Source organism: Achroia grisella, unplaced genomic scaffold (assembly GCF_030625045.1).
Source record: "Achroia grisella isolate CSIRO2021 unplaced genomic scaffold, CSIRO_AGI_Agris_v1 utg1920, whole genome shotgun sequence".
Taxonomy (NCBI): Eukaryota; Metazoa; Arthropoda; class Insecta; order Lepidoptera; family Pyralidae; genus Achroia; species Achroia grisella.
The window spans coordinates 2311187-2338618 of record NW_026712695.1 but is presented as its reverse complement, the minus strand read 5'-3'; the positions used below and the strand labels follow the sequence as shown (position 1 = coordinate 2338618).

General features: G+C 33.1%; 2 protein-coding genes across 2 annotated transcripts; one reads left to right on the top strand and one right to left on the bottom strand.

The window, feature by feature from the left end:
* Nucleotides 1-346: 346 nt before the first annotated feature.
* Nucleotides 347-13829, bottom strand: LOC131841785 (PHD finger protein 14). Its single transcript, XM_059190110.1, has 20 exons — nt 13678-13829; nt 13068-13229; nt 12284-12423; nt 11377-11488; nt 10775-10903; nt 10590-10672; nt 10132-10286; nt 9608-9760; nt 9408-9523; nt 7992-8110; nt 7485-7670; nt 6498-6688; nt 5571-5743; nt 4906-5062; nt 3593-4379; nt 3411-3518; nt 3251-3328; nt 1760-1923; nt 1073-1181; nt 347-632 (listed from the first exon to the last, which is right to left on the bottom strand). The coding sequence occupies exons 1-20, from the start codon at nt 13685-13687 to the stop codon at nt 612-614; spliced, it is 3153 nt and encodes a 1050-aa protein (XP_059046093.1). The 5' UTR covers nt 13688-13829; the 3' UTR covers nt 347-611.
* A 963-nt stretch (nt 13830-14792) lies between these two features.
* Nucleotides 14793-27308, top strand: LOC131841790 (tubulin-specific chaperone D). Its single transcript, XM_059190116.1, has 18 exons — nt 14793-15374; nt 15454-15577; nt 15900-16150; nt 16634-16785; nt 17133-17340; nt 18037-18051; nt 18494-18705; nt 19367-19636; nt 20070-20208; nt 20657-20839; nt 21380-21616; nt 21867-22142; nt 22356-22515; nt 23013-23274; nt 23417-23585; nt 24140-24279; nt 25274-25429; nt 26457-27308. Exons 1-18 carry the CDS (start codon nt 14855-14857, stop codon nt 26574-26576), a joined length of 3594 nt encoding a protein of 1197 aa, XP_059046099.1. The 5' UTR covers nt 14793-14854; the 3' UTR covers nt 26577-27308.
* Nucleotides 27309-27432: the final 124 nt, after the last annotated feature.

Here is a 27432-nt window from a genome sequence, read left to right as displayed (position 1 = left end):
CTGCCCTCTGTCACAAGAATAAATCGTTTTTGTTGCTATGTGTGTTATTATATATTTTAAATTAAATATATATTGAGTTGACACAAAGCGGTTTTTTTGCATGTAGCAAAATATCGGAAATGTGTCGTTATCTCCAAGATAATCACACTAAATGATTACGTATTTCATCCGGTATCGTAGTCGCGAATATACATACCGTCACGACTGTTGGGATGGACCCCAGATGGGGTAGTCACTATTATCACAGATAACATTATTATTGTCAGTTGTCGACGTGATGGTGAACGAAATATATATTACATTTTTGGATTATATTTTTATTTTTATAACAGATAATAAAACAACCTTATTCATACATCATAATATTTTAATATTTACCTTTTATGGTATAAAACACATTTATGACATCCTACAGTAATACTAATATGTATTAAGGACTAACATTATTTTAAGTAGGTATATAAGAAAAAAGATTATAATTTAATACAGCAATATAAGAGTATGTTGACTACGATCGATGATAAAAATATTTAAAGTTATTTAATGTGAAGAACAGACAAAGCTGAAATATTCATTATACGAGTACAACGCAATATTCTCATGTAGCCTTCTTAGTTATTTTCTTCGTTGTCCTGCAAAAATATATTACAATCATAATTCCGTTATACAAAAGGAAAGAAAATTTTATACATCTGTTAGTGGTTGATGACATTCCTATGATATTTCTATGTTAGTTATATATCATCATAATCGTCAGCCCACTGATGTCCACTGCTGGACATAGACATAGTTATATATGTTTACTACTTATTATTTGGTTTATGAACAAACAAACACGTGGTTTACGAAAAAAAATAACAATTATGATATAGACCACTATTAAAAAAATAGTGGTATGGAACTAATAGGGATGTAAACGTGTTAAAAATAATCATATATTATATTATTATATATATATATAGATATATAGGTAATTTGGCGAATATGCAATGACACAGTAGGATTGAAAACCTCTTTCTCGTAGTTAGTTAAAAGGCTCAAATAGTGTAAATATTGTTGGATTTCTACTAACTGTTGGATCACAGTCCGCACAATGCCATGAATAGCCACGTTTCTTCGGATTCTTGTTCAGCGGCGGTTCTAAACAGGTGAAGTGGTATCGTTTGAAGCACTCATCGCACCTATAGAATGAAGTATTTTTATAGTAATTGTGTATAATATCACTGATAAACTTTTGTAATAACTAGAATATTATTATAAATAAATATTCGGGTCCTTATTAATCTACACATGTAAATAAAATCGAAGTGTCTGTTTGTAATAATAAAATAACCGTTTTTTACTACATGGATATGAATATAAATACGGTACATATACCAAAATAACACTTTTTACTATTTTTGTCTGTCTATCTGTTTGTTACGGCTAATGTCTGAAATGGCTGGACCTATTTTGACGGGACTTTTATTGGCAGGTAGCTGATATAATGAGAAGTAACTTAGGCGACGTTTGTGTTAGAAAATTTCTTTTATTTTAAAAAAATAAAGTTAATTTCCCGCATACGAAGTCGCGGGAACAGGTAGTTATTAATAAAAATCTATTACAATCGTAAAGAAACATTTTTAGATTGTTTCAAAATACTTAGTTTGAAAGTAGATAACATTAAAATAAATTAATCTATTCATAGTTGTTTGTGAATGAAGCAACACTACCCGCACTTTTTAGTTATTTATTATGTTTTACGGCTCTGGATACTAACCGCACTAGGTTGGTGTTGTTGCCAGGTTCGGTGCAGACGTCACAGTGTGTCATGGGCGTGAGTGCGGCCGCAGGACTGCTGCCTGTGCCCTCCCCGCCCCCCACACCGCCCACACCCCCCGCACCCGCGCCGTCGCCGCCCCGCGCACCCCGCACCCGCGAACGCTGACGCACAATATTTAACTGCGTTACATATACCCGTAAAAGCCAATATACACAGCTTCAAAGAATTAACGTAAGTGTGACTTTGTACCCACAACGTCACAGTGGCGTTATATCTTCAAAGTTTGAAAATAGTTACTGCCTTCGGCGTCCCGTATTGCAAATGCAATTAAACGCAAAGCAAAGCGTTCAAAATTCGAATGTGTAACGAAATAATCTAATAGTTAACGAGTACCGTGAGCCATCCGGGTCATCCAACAAAATAGTATTTATACAAAATATGTATAAAACAAATATTCTACAAGTTATATGCGAGTGGTTAGGCAACACAGCTTGGAACAAACAACACAATATTTCAGTCAATACATTTATATGCACATGAACAACAAATAGACAGAATAACCACCATACAATATAACCATATATACCATACAATGTAAAGAGAAAATATTTATATAAAATCTATGATGTTATACTAATAAGCATACACAAAGTGGCAAAGATGGAAAGAAGAAAACCAAATTATGACGTAAAAAATCTGCCCAATATCAAGCAAAAGGTAAAAAAGTACTACATGATACAATAGACCAATACAATAGCCAGACGTTAATTATTGTTGTTACAATAAAATATGAGTAATATATACCACTTACAACTACTATTATAATAATAAATATACTAACAAACAAAAATAGTAAAAGATTCTACATAAGCGAACACGTTACAAGCGGCGGGTGCGAAATGTGGGATGGTTAGTATTAATTGTGCTAATACTCTAGGAGAAGACAATACATAGACAGAATAATTATATATTTAATATTTTATATGACATTACACTGTACATACAATAACACATTTCTATCCCTTTATTTTGTAAAGCGTGTAATATGGCGACCTTTCTTGTATAGTACTTTAAACCAACTGTCTTACATCCATGATCATAATACAATTATGTTTACTTCAACACCTGTGGGTTTAGGTCCAGGTTCCATCATTATGTTATAAAGAATTACTTTCAGACAAGTCATCAGTTATTAATTAGTATTTATGGCACTACGACAATTATACTATAATATAATTATTAGTTACCTTCGGTTTGCCAATATTTGGTTTATTTAGTTTGTCCGCCGGACTGAGAAGCTTGTATAAATAAATAAATACTGGTGAGTTAAGTTAAGGCATTACTTCACAGTGTCTTTATAGTCTTTTTTCTTTACTCAAAGTAAAATATCGCATTTAAGCAATTACGTTGTCTTTAAGACTTCCTTTTTTTAAAAAAACGAAAGCTTTACATTTCTATATTATAATCAACATAATAAGGCATACTTACAGGCGTTGAGGCGTCTTGTTCAATGACTGCTGATGCATCAATTGGAAGCATCGAATTAGCATCTGTTTGCTCAGTATGCTGCATACAAATTTACAAATGTAAAAACACACAAAATGTCATCATAAAATATAATGAATATTATATAGACTTTTGTTAATACCTTTGACAGTTTCTTCATTACTGCTGGCGGAGGTCCGTCATTACTGTCCGTCGGAACGTAGAACATTTGTGTATCAAGAGAACCATCCGGTTTGGGAATAGGTTTGATCTAAAAAAAAACTCCTTTTAACAATAGTATTTCAAGACAAAAAAGATTGGGTCATTAAATATAAAAAAAAATACCTTAATAGTAATTCGAGGTAATCCTGGGTTTTCCATGTCTTGTATCTTCTTTTTCCTTTTATGTTTATGTGACTTTGATGGTGTTCGCATAAAGTCAGGAGAATATCTCGATCGGTGCTTTTCTTTCCTACGTTTTCTATTTGCTTTATACGTAGCAATATCTGATGAGAGATTTGCGAGTGTGTTCTCTATAGAACTTTCGATAGCTTTGCTGTCTCTTTCTTTTGACTCACTCAGCAGTGAAGAGAACGATATATTTTGAGGTAAAAAACTTTCATCTCGCTTACTTAAAGCAATATTAGTGGAGGCATTGGAATTTTCATTGTGCGAATCATTGGGACTGTCTGCAACGATTGGGGTTATTGACATCAACGGCGTGTTCGTCAATGTGGGCGAAGTAAAACTGCGCTTAATCTTTTTCGATGGACTATCACCTTCACCGACAGACCCGGATGCATGTTCTTTTAGCTTGGACTTCTTTATTTTCTTATCTTTTTTTTTAATGTCAGTGCTTTCGTTACCATCGCTACTGAATTCGAAAGGCTTTATAGTCACTTTAATTGGAGATAGATTTTCTGACGATGCGATCTTTATCGTTTCGGTCTTAAGATGATGAGGTTTAGCAGACTTTGGTTTTGGTGGCGGTGAATTGGGTGTTGAGCCGGGACTCGCCGGTTCTGTGATAATTGCTCCGTCTTTACTGTACCGAATACGTGATCGTCTTGGTACTTTCTTTTCTAATACTTCCGGTTCCGAGTCGGATGTTTTGTCACATTCAGAGCATTGCCTACAAATTTAAAAATATTTAGACGTTATAACGATGTTATTCATTGATGTTCTGAAATAAATAGACTTAGCGAGTTAGTTTATTGTTGGTGATCTCGATGGTCTATCGGTTTAGAACACCGCTTTAATACTTATGGTGGCGCGTTCAAGTCCTCGCAAAGTACAAACATTTGTATTCACGAGTATGATTGTTCGTATCGATCTCGGAGTTTTCTATGCATATTATATAAGTATTATTATATATAATATGCATAGAATATACAAAAAAAGAGAATATCTAAGTATTTATATCAGTTATCTATTACCCATAACACAAGCTCTGTTTATCTTGGGACTAGATAAGAGTCGTGTGAATTGTCCAGTGTATTATTATTATATATTGTTTACATTTACACAATACAAATACAACACAAATATATTAAAACTTTTATTCCTCAAGATTGTTATTTCTTCTAGCCGAGTCGCCTAACAGTAAGGTAAAGAAACTGTGTCAACTGAGAGTCGTTAGTGAGGCGGGCGATACTGACCAGCCGTAGAGTTTGCTCTTCTTGGGCGGGCGCTGCAGCGGTGGCTTGAGGCAGTGCAGGTGGTAGTGGTGGTGGCAGGTGTCGCAGGCCGCCATCAGGTGCCGCTCGCTGCTGCGGCCGCACGCCGCGCACTCGCGGGCCGCCAGCGCGTCCGACGCTGCGGCCCGCGGACAAGTCTTATTTTATGAATTTATACTAACACTCGCTGTGCCCGCGGTTTCACCCGCGTTAAATTTATAGCCCACTAGTTGTGTGTTGTCGTGTTATAATATAGTCTGTGTTATTCTGATGCATAAGCTATATTACTGTAAACTTTCATCAAAATCCATTCAGTAGTTTTTGTGTGAAACAGTAACAAACATCCCGTTTATAATACTAATAATAAGATTATTAGTAGTCAAATTATGTCAGATTATGTCTGTTTGTTACCAACTTCACGACCAAACGGTTAGACAAATTGGCGTAACCACGGTGGAGTAGGGTGGGGCGCTTGCCACACCCTGGCAACCAACCCTGAAAAATAAATTGTCTAAGTCCTAACTTAATATCCGTAAGAAAGTTCATACTCAATAGTAGTTAGACCAAAGACACCAAAAAGGTCAGTTAAAACGAGACCGTTTTGTAAGTAGGATGTAAATAAAATTTTGAGAAACGTCTTTGCTTACCTTCAAGTGACGTAGATAGTACTTTTCCATGGCGAGCGTCCGGGTTGTCGCTAAGAGGAAAACCAACGCCCATCTTAAGTGCTGCCGCGGTGGGCACAGACATTGACCTGGTGGCCGACCCACTATGCATTATACGACCAAATGAGGTATCATCTACATCCGGAGCCCCCGTCCTGGCAATTTAATAAGAGAAACCTCAAGACGAGACATTGTAGTTTTAAATAGTATCAAATATTTTATATTTTAATAATAATAATATATATGATCATACATGATAATTTAAATAATATTTCAAATAAACGTCTTGTGATTTAAAATTGGCAGAACTGGGGCTCTGCTCCTTTCTAATTCATTTGCTATAGACGAGTTCAAACACTTCATTCTATATTGTGACATATCGCTAAAAAAGATGTCGGTACATAAATATCTACGCTATACGCGCATACGCGAAATGCTATTTTCAATATTTAAAAGCTTCCTATTGTATAAAATATGTATATATAATCGTAATCCTATATACAATAAATAAAATATAAGAATTATCCGCCAATAATAATATTCATTATTAGGGTATTTTAAGCTTAATATATTATTATAATATATACAATAATAATTACGATAATTATAAAATAATGGATTAATATCATAATTCAATAGTTTAAAGTTGTCTAATGTATAATGAGGAATAATAGCTCCTATTCCTCATGTGAAGTCTGAGAAATCAAACCTTTATGCACTAAATTATTGTTCACATTTGGTTTTTGTAATATAATACATATATTGCGCTTATCATAACTGGATACCCTATATACCGACCTAAGCAAAACCCATCCCATTACTATCTCAGCGGATATATGTGATCACTGATTACTTATGACAATTAATGGAGGGATCAGCCTGTAATCAGGGATCACATGCAATACCTACCGTTTCTGGAGTTGTTGAGGTGTAACCTTCGGCGTAGAACGAGGTATGACTGGAGGTAAGAGAGGCTTGTCTTCTATAATAGATGGTGCTATCTTCTTAGGGCAAATGCCCGTGATCGCTTCATATATCTTCTGTAGGGCTTGTCTTGTTGAAGACATGTCGGCCAGAGTTTCTGTGTTCTCCTTTGAAGCCTTAAATAAAGTATGCATGATGATTATGTATATTCAAAGCAAGCAACCACAGTATAGATTTTGTTGAAATGGTACTGAGCATTAATGGATGTTGGTGTCAGGACCACACGGTCCATATGGGTCCAAGTACATACATAGGAGTATCATTAGGAATTATGTACAATGTACGGCACTGTATTATAAACTCATTGTTGATAATTAAGACATTAATAAAGAAATAAATACTATAATATTACTGTAATACCAATATTCTATGTCGATGGTAAAATCATACACACCAAAATATGTAAGTAATATAGATTGTCAATTGTTTAAATAAGTAATCATCGCAATCATCACAAAATATAATAATCCTTTATCATCACTCTAGTGTTCACTGCCTTTTATAATAATTATTTATAACCTCTTAGCGATAATAAGGAGCATTCGTATTCTTACTCTGTCACTACACGAAAATAAATTTAAATACACGCAATAGAACTAATGAAGTATGTATATCATGTGTACATGTGAACCCAGTACCGCTGAGGCCATCTATGCGCGGTAAGCCAACCAATAAATGTTATCATTTATACGGGTAGTTGCTGCTTAGATTTTGTTACTACACCGTCTGCATTATATATACCTTCTTTTGTATTTCCACTAATATTTAATTTTGTATAAGTTTATGCTTTTAGTTCTCATGTTAAGTGAATTATTTGTAATTCTTAATGAGAATAAATATCTAAAACCTAATATCAATTATTTGAAGTGTTTAAACTGGTTATAACTTGATGCTTGTTATACGTTAACTTACCTCATCATATTCAGTTCTCAATTTATCATCTTCGGCCAACAAAGTCTCGTTTTCTTTGGTGAGCCGTTCAAGTGACTTACGCAAGGATGTGACACGCGAATTTCTATCCAAATAGTAGCCGACGAACTCCACAGAGAATGCTGGTGGTACGTGCCATCGACGAGACACGTCCTTTAGAGCGGCCATCTAAACACAGTATTATTATAATATAAATGCGACTAGTATATCTCTGATTTGTGAAATACTCATAAATATATAAATGGTTTGTAACACTAAATATGCCAAGATAAAAACTAGTGACTGTGTATATACTTGACATATGAAGCAGTTTTTAAACTTTTCAAAAAACCGCGTTGTTACGCGACTGATTTAGTATAAAAGATTACTTTCAAATTTTTTGTACACTTCTCCAGTGGCGAGATAATACTGACACCCTTTCAAAACCTGCCTATCCAAAACACTACAGTCATAGTTAAAATAAAATAAACTTTTGGTCAGACAAAATACCTGCGCATCTTGGAATTCCAGCGCATGGGTGTCTATACCCATACATTCAGCTTTCATCTGGAACTTCCTCATTGCTGATGCACTGCTGTAGAGCATCCGAGCCATTTTCTGAGTTGGGACTGTAAAAACAATTATTTAATACAAACAATAAAAACTAGGTGTTCATACAGTCTTGTTGTTCTATGACTATATATTGGCACTTACACATACATTTATTTACATTATTCAACCATTTAGGAGGCTTAACACCTTAGCCCTAAAGAATTCTGCCATAGGTGATAGTGTATATGTCACATATACATAGTATCACACATACACAGTGTATCCTGAAAAGTGTGTCTATAGACATAGGTTTCAACTTCCTTGTCATATAGGAAAACCCTAAAATCCTTTCAGATATATAATCTGTTGCTTATGCATGTATGTTGTTTCATCTATATACAGTCAACCCTCCTATAACGCGGTGAGTGCGTACCGCGTTGTATGGAAACCGCGCTATAAGAAACTCGGATTTAGCCATACAAACCAGGCTAATTCGTAGCGCGTTCTATGGAAACCGTCTACCGCGTTGTATGGAAACCGCGCTATAAGAGACTCAGAATAAGTACAAATCACATCATTCGTACCGCGTTATATGGAGACCAATAAATACAAAAGACAAGATAAATTATAAATTATTTTTATTGAATTGAAGAGTATGAACTCTTCAATTCAATAAAAATAAGGAAATGATGAAAAAAATGAAACAAAAACTAAACTAAAAAACTGTTTTCCAACAAAAACAAAAGAAAGACTTTTGTAAAATGATGTAATCTTTCAACACTCATCCTCACTGTCAGATATGAGTCGCTTAACTCGCCTTCTTTTAATGGGCAAAATGTCTTCCTCACTTGGTTGATCTTCACATTGGTTTTAAGCGGCTAAGACATAAGCAGAACGTAGTTTTTCTATAGTTCACGCGACATCTTTCATGTTACAGTTTCGTTAGACACACACACGCATGGCACGCTGTCGATGCGAAACTATTTAGTTAATAGAAGTGGAAGATAGCGCATGAGGAGCCCCACCCGTGAACCACGCTGATATAAACATATCCAGTTAAAACCATTCATTGGGTGCACGGAAAGAACTAATGGGACGTTGTTGAACGGAAACCGCGCTTTAAGAGTACCGCGTTATAGGAGGGCTGTCGCAATTTCAGCTCCGCGTTATATGGAAACCACGTTCTGAGAGTACCGCGTTATAGGAGGGTTGACTGTAATAGAACACATAGTGTGTTCTATTATAAAAAATGTCTTTTGCATGTTTCTAACAGAAACTACATATTACCACTAAAATATATTATATGGTACATGTTCTGCCAAAAATATTTAATTTTTTTATAAGTAGAGAGTTGGAATTTAAAGAAATTATTACCCCATGGAGGATTCCTATTCTCTTTTTGATGTAGGTACTTCCGTCTACATTTCACTAATTTCCGTTGGAATCTTTGATTCTCATTCGTACTAACATTACTTTGTAGTTCTTGTTTCCTTAAAATAAATAAAAATACTTATTAACTTGGTAGTTATTTATAGAGTACATTAAAGTGTATTATTTTAGAATATACTGGATACCTCTTTTCTGTCCGCAACTGTAAGGCCAACCAATTTCTTTTGCGTTTTTTTACTAGAGCCTTATCAGAATGTAATCTGCAGTGAGCATAGAAGGGGTCTGCCTGTTCAGCCTCTTCTGTATGTGCTTCTGCTAACAATCCCTCCCGTTGACCACTGAAAACATTACAAATTTCGTCATAATATGATATGACATAAATAAAAAAATATACCAGCTACAAAAAATTAAGGGTGATTTAAAATATTTCAATGATCAATAAAGAAATAACTTCTTGGACTATATATTTAATAAATAAGATTTTCACTGTTCTAGTCATCAGCATCAGAGTGACGTAGATTGCATTGATCTACATAAAATACACAAATATATTTATTAAAGTTGTTAGTCTCTACTGATCTGTATTCATCTATACCAACAATAAAGGATTTACATGTGTCTCTGTAACTATTTATTTATAGCGTTGATTACTCGAAGTCCATAAATCGGGCTGCACTCCACATTTTTATAATCCAGTATTTATACTAACCAAGTAACATGAAAGAATGTCTTGCAGAGACCAGCATCACATCCAACACACACCCCAGTTCTAGCTAGAGTCACATCTTCACAAAGAGCACAGGACCTAGCACCCCACCGAGAGTATGCCATTTCAAATAATGTCACACCTGATAAATGTTCCACCTGTAATGTATTATATTTACACAATTCTTTTTTATGATATTCATGTATTTCTACTATATACTGTATAAAATGATATATCAATTTTATTCCAGTTATATTATTTATCTTAAGAAATGTCACAAAAAATATCCTTCCGTAATGAGCAAACTTCCATGAGAATGAAACCAAATGTGAACAACTTTACTGAAATAAATTGAAGATGATATCGGCATGTTCTATGATGTATCTATGACTAGCAAATAATAATGAATTATAAATTATTATTGTCAATATTAAATGTTATTTTAAGCTCAAATTAGGTACCTCTGAAAATGCTACTCCTGGTACATACAGCGCACATACTAAATGGACCCATGCACCTACTTCAGTTTCTTTGAATATTCCACCTGTAAAAATAAACATATAAATATAACATGACTTTATAGTAGTTACTATCTAAAATCTAAGACCTCTAATATTATAAACACATATTATATAAACAAGATCACCTTTATTGGGGCATAATTCGCAACTAGGATCTGTAACACCAGCTTTACATGCCTCGCAAAACCATGGCTCTGTTGATGCAGAGCTCACTGTACTAGACTCACTAGCAACGTCTGACACACCATAACAACCTGTAAGAAAAATAACCCATGAATTAGGTACATAGACTACTTAAACAAATTAAAAAATATTTCTAAATAATGTATACTTATAAGGTGGTTTTCAATATCTGATATACCTAGTATATATTAACCTCTTATGGGCCAATAAATGGTATATAAAATAAAAATTCAATTTTACAAAGACCAATATTCTTACTTTCTTTCATCCATTATGAAGTAGACTCTACTAATGTAATGGATAGCCTAAATATGAGTGTTCCTTTTGAAGCAATCATTTCTATTTCAAATCTGCATAAAACAACATAACAAGCAACTGTAAATGTAAATGTAACATAGGTACACATAATTACTATTGCGACTATGACTACTAGCCTGACTAAGTTAATATCAGATACAGCACCAGTAATAATGATGCAGTAGTAGTAGTGATAACAATAACGAATTTCTTTTTAATTCTCGAGTATGTATGTTAGTACTTATACCTTCATGTACAGTGACACCACATCCATCACAACCAACAATCTCATTGAAATCATCACTTCTGGAGCCCAAACAGCCAGCACATATTAGCACATCTGCTAGGTCCCCTGGAAACTGAATATAAACATTTTGACTTAATTTCTTTTTAATTTTCATATACAATCAATATAAAAAAATATCTTATATAAGTATGTATTGTATACAGGTAAGTATAATTTTATTCTTTATGTACTGTTATTATAATAACTATTATTTTCTAAACTTGAACTGGTACTTCTTACATAGCATAAAACAAAGTCACTATCGCTGTCTGTCCCTACGTATTCTTAAATCTTCAAAACTACAACAGATTTGGAAGAGGTTTTTTAATATAGAGTGATTCAAGAAAAAGGTTTACATATATAATACATGTACACCTGTGCGAAGCTGGGGTGAGTAGCTAGTTATTAGTACATAAAATTTAATTAATCGTAATTTTTACTCAGTAAGAACTACTCAACATGAAACATTGGTAAAATAAAAAATTGTTTAACTCTAATGTCTTTAAATCCCTATAAAGATTTCACATTGTGCATGTCATATTACTATTTGCTTCCGCTAAGTGACTTCACAGGCTGTGTTATGGTTGCATAGTAATTAATATGTGGCAGTATAATTACAAACATCATAGTATTTAGAAATATACAAACAAATATTAGCCTTACATGAAGATGTGATATCTGTAATGCTATTTATGTATATACAGTTGACTGTTGCCACTTATCATCAGAGTTTGACACTCCAAGCATATAATTAAAAAACTGACTTTGCACAAATTTTATAATCAAGTAACACTAAACTTGGCTTCTAAAACCTCTTAACCTTCTGAAGTCTGACATAATGCAAAGTAGTAAAATTAAAAGGAAATACCTTAAACTCCTTCTGTTTAGCGGTTTTAAGTAAATCAGCGACTGAAATTTCTTCACCAATTTTGTTGTTGGATTTTTTATATTCATTTTCAATATCAGAATCAGATTCTTCATCTGATGATCCACTATTTGCACCTCCTTCTGCATAAATTGAATAATGACCATAAAAAAAATACCAAGAAAGAGAATCATCATCCGGTTCCAAGCTTAGTTGAGTTAATACATAAAATACTCATACTCTAAATAATGTTTCTATAAAACATACCTGTTACAGCAAAATGATTAATAAAATCTTAATATTAGAAAATTAATACTAATAGTTTTCTTAGTTTTATAAAATAACGATTAGAGACTTTACTAGCATAACTACATACTATACTGCTATAGCTAGTACATATTTTTCTTCACTATAGTTCACCCATATAGATGTTATAAATGTATGATATCTGTTCTTTACATGAATAAACATATGTACAGATATTTAAAAAATGTGTTATACAGCTTTTATCACTTTTTGTACTAGCTAAAACTACTTAGCTATTACATTCAATATTAATGTTCATAATTTAGTTCATTCAAAAGTGTGGTGTTAACACACTATTGTTGATGGTAAAAGTATACATATACTATAACATATTACCCACTACCATTGCTATATGGAACAAAAACAAATTCTAAATATATCATGCTAATCGTTTGTTTACACTCATCACAGGTTAAGAAAGTTTAACATAAATTGTTACTGGTCAATTTGTAATGTGTAGAGTAGCATAACATTAACTTACTTTTGTCATCATCAGAATTTATAGAATAGTCATCACTTTCCTCTGGGTGGTCTTCGATGCGAAAATCTGAATCATCAGAGCTCTCCCCTTCCCCAAGATCAAAATCAAGTAAGGACTGAGGTTCAACAGGTTTGACCTTCCTTTTTGCAGGTCCACGGCCCTCTAAATATGTTAATTTAAATACGTATTATTATTTACTAAATAGCAATCTTAATAACAAAAATTCTTCAGTTAAGCACATTTTTCAAGTAGCATCAAAAAATGTAATAACTATAAGATATTACTCAACATAAAGAACGGGAGTTAATAATGACAAAATCAGTAGAACAAAAACCCTCAAAAGAATAAAAAGAATCATGAAAATTGGATCTGTATTGGATAACACCTAAACAAGAAATAGTGTAATTTGAGAACTTCATATTTTGATGTAGGTGAACATTAGATAAAATAACTTTTGTTTTGGCTGATTTGTTTAAAGAATTAAAAATCAATACAATAAATTTCATTTAATTCTATCGTTTATTTTTTCTCAAATTAAACGCCGAAATAATACGACGCACTTAACTTTATTCAAGCATATACAAAGCATTATCAAACTTATAAAACTTACGAGTGGTCATATCGTATGTTAAAAATGTCTAATTACACATTATAAAGAGGTTGTTAATATAAATAAAATATATTTATGAGAAATAATAAGAAACGCCAGACTAAAGATTATACTAATCAAGCAATTTTTCGAATCGTATTATAGCATAATAGGTATTTAGAGATGTCCGAAACCGATACATCGATATTTTTATTTGAATGTTAAGCACGAGTCGTCATATAATGAATTAAAGTATTAGTCTATGGATACGTATTAGACAACGTCGAAATCAAGACGCTAGCATCTGTATATGTAACCTAAAATAATAATAATAAACGAGTAATTCGTTACGCATATAATTATATTATATATGGAATCAAATAGGCCAAGGAGAAAATATCGATGGTTTTGCATATAAATATATTTCATTCGATAAACATCCTGCATCGATAATAGTCAATGATCGAGAACATCCATATTTATCTAATATAGATGAGAAATTTAATATGCAATGGAGATGTCCCCATTTAAATTTATAGGGAATGAATATTAACATCAATATGTTGTATTTGTCATGCAATATCATTAAGATCATTAACAAATTCACAAATTCAGACCAGGAATATAATAATTATCTTTGACTAATAACATTATAATAATACAAAAGCACGTAAGTGTTAATAGTAAGTTTTTCGAAATGGTTTGCCATTGTATAAAACAAGATTAGACGTAAAAGAGCAGTTGATTATAAAGAATAGAGAATATAAGTATATTGATTATCACATTTTAACTTATGAAGGTGTTAATGAGTTAGAAGAGACCACATATACGAATTGCAATTATATCGAAATTTCTGAACTTGTCAGTCAATTCTATAGTCAGTAGCAGTCAGTCATTGTTTTGACTTCTACAGTTCATTCTTTACCTTATAAAGCATTACAGATCAGAATGACATATTTTATATGAATGGAATTTAATCGTATTCATTTCGAATTTCATAGATTGTGTTGTTTTTTACACAGTAATACATAGTTTTCAATAAATTTAACGACTTTGTATAACTTTAGCAAAAGTTTTATTTATATTTGATTTAGTTAATGCTTGTGGTTATTGTTAATTTCACATTGTAAACATTCGCCGCACTTCGCTACCACGGTCGCTTTTATAATTCTTATATAGGTATAATTACTTTACGACGATGGTTGGATTGGATCCTGACTCGAACCGTGATGACGAATGTGATAATATTGGATTGGGATGCGCCTTGGAACACTTTTCTGAAGTAGAAGAAGTTATGAATATGATTGATAATGTGAAGAATATTTACAACACACCTTCTTTTGAAGTTGAGTATGATAAATTGTACACCATACTAAAGCAATATTATGAACAGCCTCACTTACTTGATCCGCACTTAGATAAGATTTTGTCCAAGTTTTTAACATTAATCAAGGATAAGGAGTCTCCGACTGAATTGAAACATGCCACATTCAACTATATGTATCAGATATTTAGAGTTAGAGGATACAAAGTGGTGGTTAGACACTTGCCTCATGAAGTTTCAGATCTCCTTACAGTTTTATCATTCCTGGAGGCCCAAAATCCAAAAGACAAAGAAACATGGCGCAGTAGATTTGTGCTTCTATTGTGGCTGTCCATTGTTGTGATAATACCATTCCATATGAGCCGACTGGATGGATTCGTCCCAGGACAGTCAGGTAGTACTATTTTAATTCTGTAAGTCTACAATAATATAATCTTGAGCAAAATGTAATAAATATTTATTTCAATTTGTAGATGCTGGAAGTTCAAAGAAATTAACAGTGATGGAGAAAGTGTTTAATATATGTAAGACATATGCTCTCAGCAAGGATGCATGTGCTGAAGCCAGTGCTTATTTAGCTTCTAAATTTCTCATAAGGTATGATATTAAAATTGAATAATATCCATATATGTGTCTAATATATATTGTAAAAAATTTATCATCTTATTATAAAGTCGTGGACCATTTCATGATATAGTTAATGTATGTATATAATAAAATATTTATAGACCACAAAAGATACATTTGTTTTAAGAAAATGAGATTTATATTATAAATAAACACAATATTTAATTTAAAATAATTCAATATAACTGTTGTTTAATTGAATGTCTTATAATCTTATAATGTGGGCAATACTGTGACTTATCAGAACTGTATGCTATATAATAAGTATTAATAATATCTAATTATTTTTAAGATCTGATGTAAAAGAGCTGTATATGGGGGCATTTTTTGAGTGGGCATGTGAATTACATTCCAATCTCCAAGAAGAGGACACAATACACTATGGTGTTTTGGCTACAGCGGCGGCAGTCCTGAAACATGGGAAGAGAGATGACTTGTTGCAATATGCACCAAAATTATTGGAATGGGTGACAAAACAAAATTATAAACAGCATAAAGCTATGTTAGTGAGAAAATATGGAGTCAAAATTGTTCAAAGAATAGGTATAATATCATTCATGATATTTTTTACTTATAATTATTACAATATAATTATTTATTTATATAAAGGTTAATGAGTAACAACACCACCATTCATTATTAAGTCATATAATCTGTTTCTTCCTTATCCCATTAATTTAGGGTCAGCATAATATGTTTTTCTCTTCCATTCATCCCTGTTCTCTGTCTTGATATTTTTACACACTATTAGTAACACAATTTGCCATTTACAATTACATAGTAAACACACAATAAATAATATATTGTGACACTACCTACTCACAAATTAAACCACTAGCCGACATTAAATTGACTAAGTGTATATAAATAAAGTGATTCTATAGAGGCTAGCCAATTGGTGAGATTGAGTACTCTGCAAACACCATTTGTGGCATCTCTAATCTAAATCCATAATTACTATAAATGTACTTCATCAAGAATATGTAAAGATGAAATTAACAACTAGTGCCTGTATTATTATTACAGGCTTAACATTCCTGCGGCCACGCGTCGCCTCATGGCGGTATACTCGTGGATCTAGGTCACTCGCTGTCACTCTGGGTGGGGTGCCTGCTGCTGGTGATACAGAACCTGTCACTTCTCCACCTGTTGATGATGACGAGGATATTCCGCAAGAGGTATGTAGGTATATGTTAGTGCTTAAGGTATATACAATATGGGCCAATATTGTTATAAAATAATATAAAGTTGCCTGAATTAAAATGATTAAAGACAAAATATGTTTGTATTTGTATTATATTTAAATAAAAGTGTATTTCTCATGTGTTATTCCCGAATAACAACTTGTAAATTACACTAATATTAAAAAAAGGTTATTGTGAAATTAATTGAGTTCATTCTGATTAAATTTCTTGAGTAATCTTAACCACTGTATCTATGTACAAAATCTTTTGAAAGGTACATTGTTCAAGAAAAGTGTGTAATAAATGGTCGAATTCTAATAAAATATAAATGTATATCACAGGTAGAAGACGTGGTAGAACTGTTGCTGTGTTCTCTACGTGATGATGACACCGTGGTACGTTGGTCAGCAGCGAAGGGCGTAGGTCGTATCGGCGCACGACTGCCTGCGCTCGCCGCCGCTGATGTCTGCGAGACTGTACTGGCGTTGTTCGCTGAGAATGAACGCGAGACAGCCTGGCACGGAGGGTGTATGGCGCTTGCTGAATTGGGTAAATTTACATTTACACACATAGATAGAAATCGATCGACAGCCGGCTTCAAAGAAAAGTAAATTAAAATTTCACTGTTTTTTTTATGTCTGTACAGCATGAAGCAACGCAGTAACATCATTTTTCCATTTAGCTACTTGCTAATGAAGAAATTAAATAAATACATAATGTTGCGGGTGAATAATAAGATGTTGCTGGTCGAGACGATGTATATTATGATGATAAACTGACAATGACATAGAAATAATGATCTTATATACTAAATAACAATAAAAATGTAAGGTGGGGTGACACAGTTTAGATACAGCAGTGCCTAGTAGACAATATTGAATTTGTCTTACATTATTAAATGTAATTATTATTTTGATGTATCTAGGTGATTGTGTCCCATAGATATTCCCCCCTTGAGAGAAAAAATATATATATTACACATAAAAAAAATTATTTAAGTTAACTGTAAAATTTAAGATATTATGAACTTTTGTAACAATAAAAATTCATTATACCCAAATAACGACGTAAATCTTCGACTGTCGTGGGTTTAGGGTACTCGTCGATTGCTTGCCATTTTTCTTGCGTTGGTTTCATCCCTTGGCTCGTTATATGATAACCAAGAAAATCTAATTTTATTTGCTGTCGATCGTTTTTTTTATTCATCGAGATTTTTGCTCGAGCCACTGTTAGAGTCGGTTATAGCTAGGCGGTTACTGAACAGCTTATTCTGTCACCGGCGCAGATTGGCGCGCGGTGTGTGGCGCGTTTTCGCGTATATCAGCAATTTCTGATCGGCGCGTGGCGGTGTGCAATGACGTCGGCGGTAAAGACAGCATTTTTGCTTTAGTCCAATTGTGTTTACTGGGGGTCAGTGCTTTTACAGGACACACTTTTTCGTTCTCTTTGTCCACATTTACATGCGTCGAATCCTATTTACGCTCGAAACGATGTATTTTACAGATGATGATAACGAATGTGTACGTACATATACGTAAAGGTGGGGTGACACAGGATATATAATGTGTTTGTCTTACTAGACATTATTAAATGCAATTACGCGTATTGAATATTTAAGAAATGGACAGCGCGGCGCGTCCGAGCGGCTGCCGTCGCCGCGCGGCGCGTAGGTGGGGGTGGGCGCGGGGCGCGTGGCACACTTTTCGGTCGGCGCTGGCGCGGGACGGCGTGGACAGCGCGGCGCGGGCCGCGCGCGGCGCGGCGGCGGGCGGCGCGGGCGGCGGGCGGGCGGCGCGGGACGCGGCCTGCCACGCGGCCTGGGCCTTCGCCCGCGCCTACGACGCGCGCGCGCTGCGCCCGCACGCACCGCTCCTCGCCAACGCGCTCATCGCCACCGCCTGCTTCGATCGCGAGGTTACCTATCCATATATACTCGCTTCCGAACCTGACCTCACATCTTTTATTATTTTATCTTTACATTTGCAATTTCGTCTTTGTTTTCATATATTTAATATGTACATGAATTTTATATGTACGGTGAATACCATTGTAATACCGCATAACTTATATAAAACAAAATACTGTACTTATATATCATTTCTTTCAGTTCCAAACAATATACACTAAACTGAACATTACGAAAAAATCGAAATGATTTCATAAATCAACCTACACAATAAATAAAATAAAATTCTGGTAGTGTCCGACCCAAACGATGTGTAAATATACCTGTTTCGATACTACTCAATTAAATTCTTAAATTAATTCACTACCAATTATATAATTGTTATATTAAATTAAATCTATCCTTTACTTATTTCTCACATACAATGTAACAAATATAAGATCTACTATTTCTGTAAGACGAGTTACATTTGAACATTTTTGTTTTTTGTTTGAAGAGTTTATTGTTCTGCAATCCATAAGTTAGGTTATGAATTACCATAATGAGAATACCTTTGATATACACACTGTATTTAAAATATAGAACTCACATTAACAACATATTACTTTTATTTATATAAATATCTTAATGACAAAATAATCAATTTTGTTTAATTTGTACAATTGACAGATAAATTGCCGCCGTGCAGCCTCTGCGGCTTATCAAGAAAATGTCGGCCGACACGGCATGTTTCCGCATGGTATAGATGTCCTCACAACTGCGGACTTTCAATCCGTAGGGCCACGGAACAACGCGTACCTCGTAATAGCTCCTCAAGTGGCCAACTTTCCTGAATACACACAACCCCTAATTGATCATTTGGTGGATCTCAAGGTGGAGCATTGGGACTGTGCCATACGAGAACTGGCAGCTAAAGCTCTGAACAAATTGACTCATAAGGTTAGATAAAAAAAATATATATTTAAAAATTTGGAATTACATTGTCATTGTCCCTTGTGTCACAATATGTTATAATTTCGGAACTTTAGATAGGATATGTAGTTGTTTAATTATAATTTATTTTTACAATGTATTTATAATTTTGTGTACCTATGTTTTTTTACAAACTTTTGTGAAATATGTTTGAAGTAAGTAAATAAAACTGAACATTTCATTATTTAAAAATTGGCCCGAATCTTAGAAATTTAACAATATTCATGATGAGTAAAAATGTCATACTAGTAAATTATGGTATTCGTGAATTTTGTTTATACAAAATAAATTGTGGTTCAATTCTTAACATTGTACTTCCCTTACCTTACCTTACAAATTAAAATCTTTATATACATAGAAAGATTTTAATTTGTAATTTTATTAATAATTATTCTTTCAGATTCCCGAGTATGTAGCAACAGTTGTGTTGCCGAAATTGATTGAGAAGACTGATTCTATAGATCTGAATGTACGTCACGGTGCTATTCTAGCAATTGGTGAAGCTATATATGCACTATCACAAACAAAGTTGTCTAGTGGTAAATATTATTTTTACACAAGGAGTTACTATTTAGCATTATATGCTTATATGATTTATGCAGTTAAAATACAGTAATATCAGAATTAACACTAGTCCTCAAGCCAGTTTATCATCAGCAGTCAGCTTCTGGTACAGATTTTTTTTTTATAAAATGCACTGTTTATTAACCATATATTACGAGTTGCTGCTAGAATATAGATTATATTGGTGTCAATGATGCCCAATATTTTCTTCTTTATGAATTTGTTTTGTTGTTGTTTGTTGAATTCCTCTAAATGTGGGCATATAGCTATACATAAGCTTCAACACTAACTTCACAACTTTCGAACACGATTATTTTATCGAAGTATATTAATTAATCTGCTTATGAGTTTTATGTTTTGTTAATATTTAGTTATACATTATATTATTTATAGTTTATTGATATACTTGTATAATGTTTACAGGTAAAACTGGCGATACACTTATATCTGAGGATGTTCTGATTGCTGTACGTGAATTAGTACCAAGTTTCCGTGCGCGCCACCAGTTTCGTGGTCTGGGTGGTGAACTTATGCGTCAGGCGTGCTGTCAGTGTATCGCATCACTGTCATTGGCCGGGGCACCTTATCATGCTCATTCTACTATTGGTAAATATGTAAAAAAAACAATAATAATAAATCATCCCAAAGTTTCGCACTAATTCTTAAGTTAGGTTCAGTTTATTCATAAGTTAATTCCCGCCCTAAGGGGCTTACATTTCAGCTGACCCCCCCCCCCCCTCACCCCCTAGGGGGATGCGGATGATCGTTGTCAGTCAACATATACCTACCTAATTTAACAAAATACCATGCTCAACACTGTATTTGATTTAATAGACATACTGACGTGTCGAATTATGTGAGTCTGTATGGAGATTAGTAGTCATATTTGGCGCCAAAACTAACAATGGCGGTAAGCAATATAGGAGAACAAGTGCACCGTGAGCGAACCGTTCATAATGAATTGTGAAGTGTAATAAATGTTGTAATATGGATTATACACAATTTAAACTAAAGTAATTTTGTCACTTTGGCAATGAATTGGGGTAATAATACCCCTAATATTGAGTTATTATTAAGAAGAAATAATTATATAAACTGAAAAGTTGAATGTTCACTTATTACTTAGTGATCACAATTCCTTTTCAGACGAATGGCTAAATTTAATCGAGGAATGTTTGTCACATGAAGTGCAAGCTATACGCGAGAAAGCGATACATGCGCTGCCATTAGTCTTCGACCAGTATTTAAAAGATGACAATCTAATGTATGGGAGCACCACAGCGAAGCAGAAACGTATGCAACTTATAGAGAAGTATTGTGATCAGTTGCACAGTTCCGGGGTCAACGGCCTCGTATTAAGAATGGGATACGCTCGAGCTGTGGGTAAGATAAAATCATCATCGTAATTTTGAGTACATACACACACACACATTAATGGTAGCTCTCTGGAGATGGTAAATACCGTTAACAATTTTGAAATAATTGAGAAATGGGGATACGGCACACTGTGACAAGAGTTTCAAACATGTTTTAATCCCAAAAATATTGTAATAGGAAAATTCGAAATGAAACCATAAGTACGTTTCCAGGTAGTTTGATTAGTAAAATATAATATTTTCCCTCTATTCTACAGGATCTCTACCGAAATTCCTCTTAGCAGAACATTTGCCTTTGGTAATCCAATCGCTAATAGAGTGCTCAAAAGTGAAAGATACTAGTCATAAATGGGCAGAATCTCGTCGTGATGCAGTCATTGGGCTTACAGAAGTATGTCAGACTCAAGGAATAGTTAATGGAGTCGAGAAGTATGTCGGCGAAATAGTAGAAGCCTTGCTTGAATGTCTCAGTGAATACACAATTGATATGAGGGGTGATATCGGCGCGTGGGTGCGAGAAGCCAGTATGACTGGTAAGTATATACATCTTATATATAAAATAAAATTTTAATGGACAATTATTTTTTATAAAATGATTTAATGCCAATATATTAAAAAAAATGAAATGCTATGAAATTCGTCTCTCTATAATAGTGTACGAAAGACTAAGTGATTTGAATTTTAATGATTTAACTTAACATTAATACCGAGGTCATTTCTCATTTTATTAAAATGTTGTTATTAAGGTCTATTGGCAATCTGTCGACAATGCGCCTCAGAGGCGCCACATCTGAACAGTGTCGAAGTTATAAGGAGCATCATGTGCGGCGTTGCCCAGCAGGCCGTAGAGAAGATCGACCGTACGCGAGCACACGCGGGCAGGATCTTCACATCTCTGATATACAAGTACGGAAATTCAATCTCTTTTTCATTTCTTTAATGTTTCGCACTTGTTACACTTTATTATAGATTATTGGGTTTTAAGACGAATTCTTAAATGTTAATTGAAATAATTAGTAAACTTAAAGACATTGATGGAAGATCATAGAAAATGGGTAGAGTTCCACTGACAAGAGAGCGGCTCTTAAATTATAAATTAATGAATGGTTGCGTAACGTTTGCGGTTAATTTATCATGGAGATGGTCTGCAGGCTAAGTACCCAAATGTTTTTGTTATATAGACTAGAACTTCAGTATACTATATATTTGGCGTCTTATTTTTCTGTAGCTGTAGTAAGATAAAAAAAATGACGACGCGGTGTATGTACACTGTATCATATTTTTTTTATTTATTTAATAATTATTATAACAAATTGTTTTACTTATGCATATAATTGTAATTGATTCCTTCATTAGTCTGATCCTGTCTTGCTATTATTCCAATATTTAATGTATTTTTACAGTGATCCAAAAATTGACAATATTCCGCATCATGACGCATTAAGACGTATATTCCCTTCGGAGGAAGTGGAACTGAAACCTCAGATTAAGGATTTGGAGGAGGATGTTGATCAACCAACTACTAGTGAGAATACAAATGTGGTGCTATGGCTGTTTCCCGGGCACACAATGCCCAGATTTGTCCAGTTGTTGAACTTTCCTGAATATAGATACAATGTTATCAAAGGATTGGTAGTTAGCGCTGGAGAATTAACTGAGAGTTTGGTTAGTATTTTTACAGTTCACCATAGGCATCGTAACAACCTATAGATAGACATTCCTCTTAGCTGAACATCTTCCTACTGCATACCCATACACACATGTTTTACTTAATTTAAAATGTTATACCTTAATTTTATTGTTACAGGTGAAACATACCACACAATCTCTATATTCCTACTTGAACTCATTGCATGATAATAAAGAAATGCTGACTGCTATTTGTGATACTATTATACGTGTGTTTGCGGATAATATTCAAGTCAAAAGGATTACGGGACCCATATTCAATTTCTTGGATAGACTATTGAGTTCAGGTAAGTTATAATTTACATTTGTATCAAATATTTTATTTTAATTATCTCTTTATATAAATTCTATTAGTTAGTGACATTCAAGTATATGAAGAAATGGCTTTTATTGCCGTTTCATATGTCTTTTCTCATTTTATTTGTTACCACTCCATTTCATTATGCAAAGATGTTTTAAGAAGCTCCTAACTTATAACAGAACAAATACAAGCAGCATGGAGCAAAAAAAGGAACACTCCAAGCATAAGAGTGCCCAACAGAAAACCACCTAGCCCGTCTCTAGCTGAGTCCCGCAGTACTGTAATAATAGTTTGTTTCGCTAATAAATATCTGAATTATAAATTAGTAACGAAAAAATCAATCTTATCACGTTTTATTTATTTTTATGGAGTTCCCGATATTCAATACTATTTAAATAGTAGCAACAAACGCAGACGTGTAAAGGAAGACGAAAATGTCTGCCCAAAAAAAAAAAAATATTTACCGACTACTCGCTGCTCTTCAATTTGTAAAAAAAAATGTAAAATAAAATATTCTATCATATTATTTTCTGTGCTCAGGTTCAATATTACCCATACTGCAGGACTCTGAATCGACATTTGCTATGGATATATTGAAGTATTTACAATTGGAACTTAGAGGCGGAAAGAATATTTACAAACTACTGGATTCTATAAATGTGTTGTGTCAATTAATACAGGTATGTCACTGAGATCTTTTGTATAAAATAGTTAAATTTACTAATTCGTGAATGACAACAACTAAAGTTATTAATCCCCTATTCGGTACATATCATAAATGTCCATTATGTTTTAACAAAAAGTATCTTGTTAGATACTTTACGACTTATTAGATTTTGATTGATATAATAGGTTTATATTTTTTACTCTTATACGGAAATATTACTAAATGTATTCGGATTAAATTTGCAACGGATATCTTATTCTAATTTAATAAATAACACATTGCTTGCCTGAATTCACTCGCAATGTAGGAGCAGCGAAGCATAAATAACTTGTCATTAATTTTTTTAATTATTTGTATTGTTGCCAATATCATAATTTCTGTGAAACATATATTTTTAATTACGAATGATAGGCAACATCTACATTGGCAATAAACTATTGTTAAATGTTATTTAAAAAATCTACGTGTGGTATTAATGTAATTAGTAGAACGATCAATACTTACTTTTGTATGTTCATAGTTCAAGTTATCTAATTTATGTTCAAGTGGTCATTTTTGTAATAGTTATAAATCAGTATCATTCATTCATTAAAAAATACTCACTATAATCGTTTTTATGGTAATCAAATTTCTTCAAAAATAATACATTAATTGCCTAGATATTTTTATAAACATGATGATATTAAGCATTATTCAAATAAATACATTATTTACTATAAGTATTTAATTTTGAACAAAATTGTCCTTTACTTCATTGGATTTCAACGTACGCTTTAGAAGATATCTCACATTTTAACTATAGAATAAATGCATAGTTTGTTGAAAAAAAAATCAAATGTAGTATCCTAAAAATAGGACAGTGGGAAGGAATGGGTTAAACATTGGGTCCGACGAAGCCGAAGCGGATTGCTAGTTTTAAAATATATATGTTCGTTTTTTATTTATTTATTTTAGGAATATTAACGGTCCAAATTAATTATTTTATAATGTGTTTTTATAATGGTTAGGTGGGCGGCACAGTATGCCGTCGTTCACTGGGCCAGCTGGTGATCTACCTGTGCTACGCGGATCGCTACGTGCGACGCTGCGCTGCCGCGAGACTGTACGAGGCGCTCACGCTTTACGGCGACGAGTGTCACCTACCAGCCAACAACCTCGACCAGGCACGTGGTTTTTTTACCATTACAACTATAATAAGACTCATCATAATTAACACTAATCAGAACCGTGTTACGTATTATAAGGCATCTTCTTTGCTGTAGGCACTAATGTATCGTTCAAAATACGAGTACATAATATAAAAATGTACATAATAATAATAATAATCATATACATAATGTAAAAGAGCAACACGCAAGTTTCTTTCTTCTTCTTGTGATGAGACAGCGGTAGATTAAAAAAATGTAATGACTATTCAAAAGTGCTTCAATGTAAGTTTATTTGAATAAATGATTTTCTATTCTATTCTATTCTATCACGTATAAACCACTGAACCGTACCTATATGATGCATTTTGGTATAGGAATTGCGTCTCTATTTTTACACCGAGAAGACAGGTATTAATTAATAATAAAAGTAGCCATTGTTAATTGCGAATAACTTATAGGAGATGGATTATTTTTTACATGAAATAAGCGTCTTCTTTGCAGAATTATTGTTGGCACGCGGCTTCGGCTTAATGTTTATTTTTACAAATATAAAATTTAAAAAAATAATCCAAAACGCGAACGAAGCCGCGGTTTAAAATAATATTTATAGAGAACATTCTTACTTATGCACACTCGTATAGTATAGTTTACATATTTTTGTATAACGTCGGTAGTACGTTAAAATATTTATTGATAAAATTTCAGAAATAATATGTCACTATTGATGACTTTGATTGTAATTGTTTAAAGCACTGCCTTATTAGCGTTTGTAAGACGACTGACGCTATAATTTTATCAATAAATAGTATCTTTACGTACTACCCACTTTATATTAAAATATGTTTTGATTCCATGTATTTCATATGGCATAATAGCATTGATTCCGCCGAGTTAATTATTTTAAACAGAAAAATAAATAAAAGAAAATAATGTTTTGGGAATATTGAATTAATTTTTTGAAGAATAAGATATTATTGAGTTACTAATTTAATTTTAAGAGAGGGGGTTTTTAAGTTAAACATTTTTTAAATTGTATATTCAGGTGATGTCAATACTCGCTGACACCGATTGGGAAAAGGATGTAGCCGAACTAAGGCCAATAAGAAATGAACTGTGTGATCTCATGGAAATTAAGAGGCCGGTATTGAAACAGAAGCCGTAGAGAAATTTTTGTATCCAACAGTGAAGAGTAAAATTTAATTTCCGTTGTTGCCTCACGCCTAATGCGTTGTAGTTTGTGTTGCTCTTTGGAGCAATTTTAATTTTAATAAAACGCATATAATCTACTAATATACTTTTATAACTTTAAACAGCTTTGCGAGGTAAAATAATTTGAAGTAATACTAAGTTCGTGATAATACTTGGCTACTCATATATAGATAAAATGAGTCTATTTCACATCCATATAATATACAATTGTGTGTCGTTTGTATTATATGATTTGTAGTGATTATTTGCGAACTTATTAAATAATTCGGTGCTTTAAAAATGAAATTATATTACGCCTATCCTATAGGACTAATCGATTAATTTTAGTTTATTATGCGTATATGTCGTGACAAACCGTAGAATTAATCATATGAGGAGTTAGTCGACCATTTCCTCAACTAGTTAAATTTCATGACTACTGTTTAATAATCATATGTATTATTTTTATTTATTGACATCATGTTTGTTAGTTTCGTTTCAGTGCATTAATGTAATAATAATATTCTTATTCCTAGAATTATTAAATTTTATCATCTATATTTGTGTAGGCAATTGTATTTATATATAATGTATATATTAATGCATTTTCCTCAATAATGGCATTATTAATTTTGTTAATTATTGCATCACTTTTAAAGGACGACAACCATCATTGTATTCGTCGCCATTTTTTATTGCATCTACAAATTGTAATTGTAAATATGCACTTATTATATATACACATGAGGTGCCAACCTCATGTGACTATATAATAAGATGAACGTATATTTGGAATTTTTATATTCAAAATCTTATTCTATATCTCATGT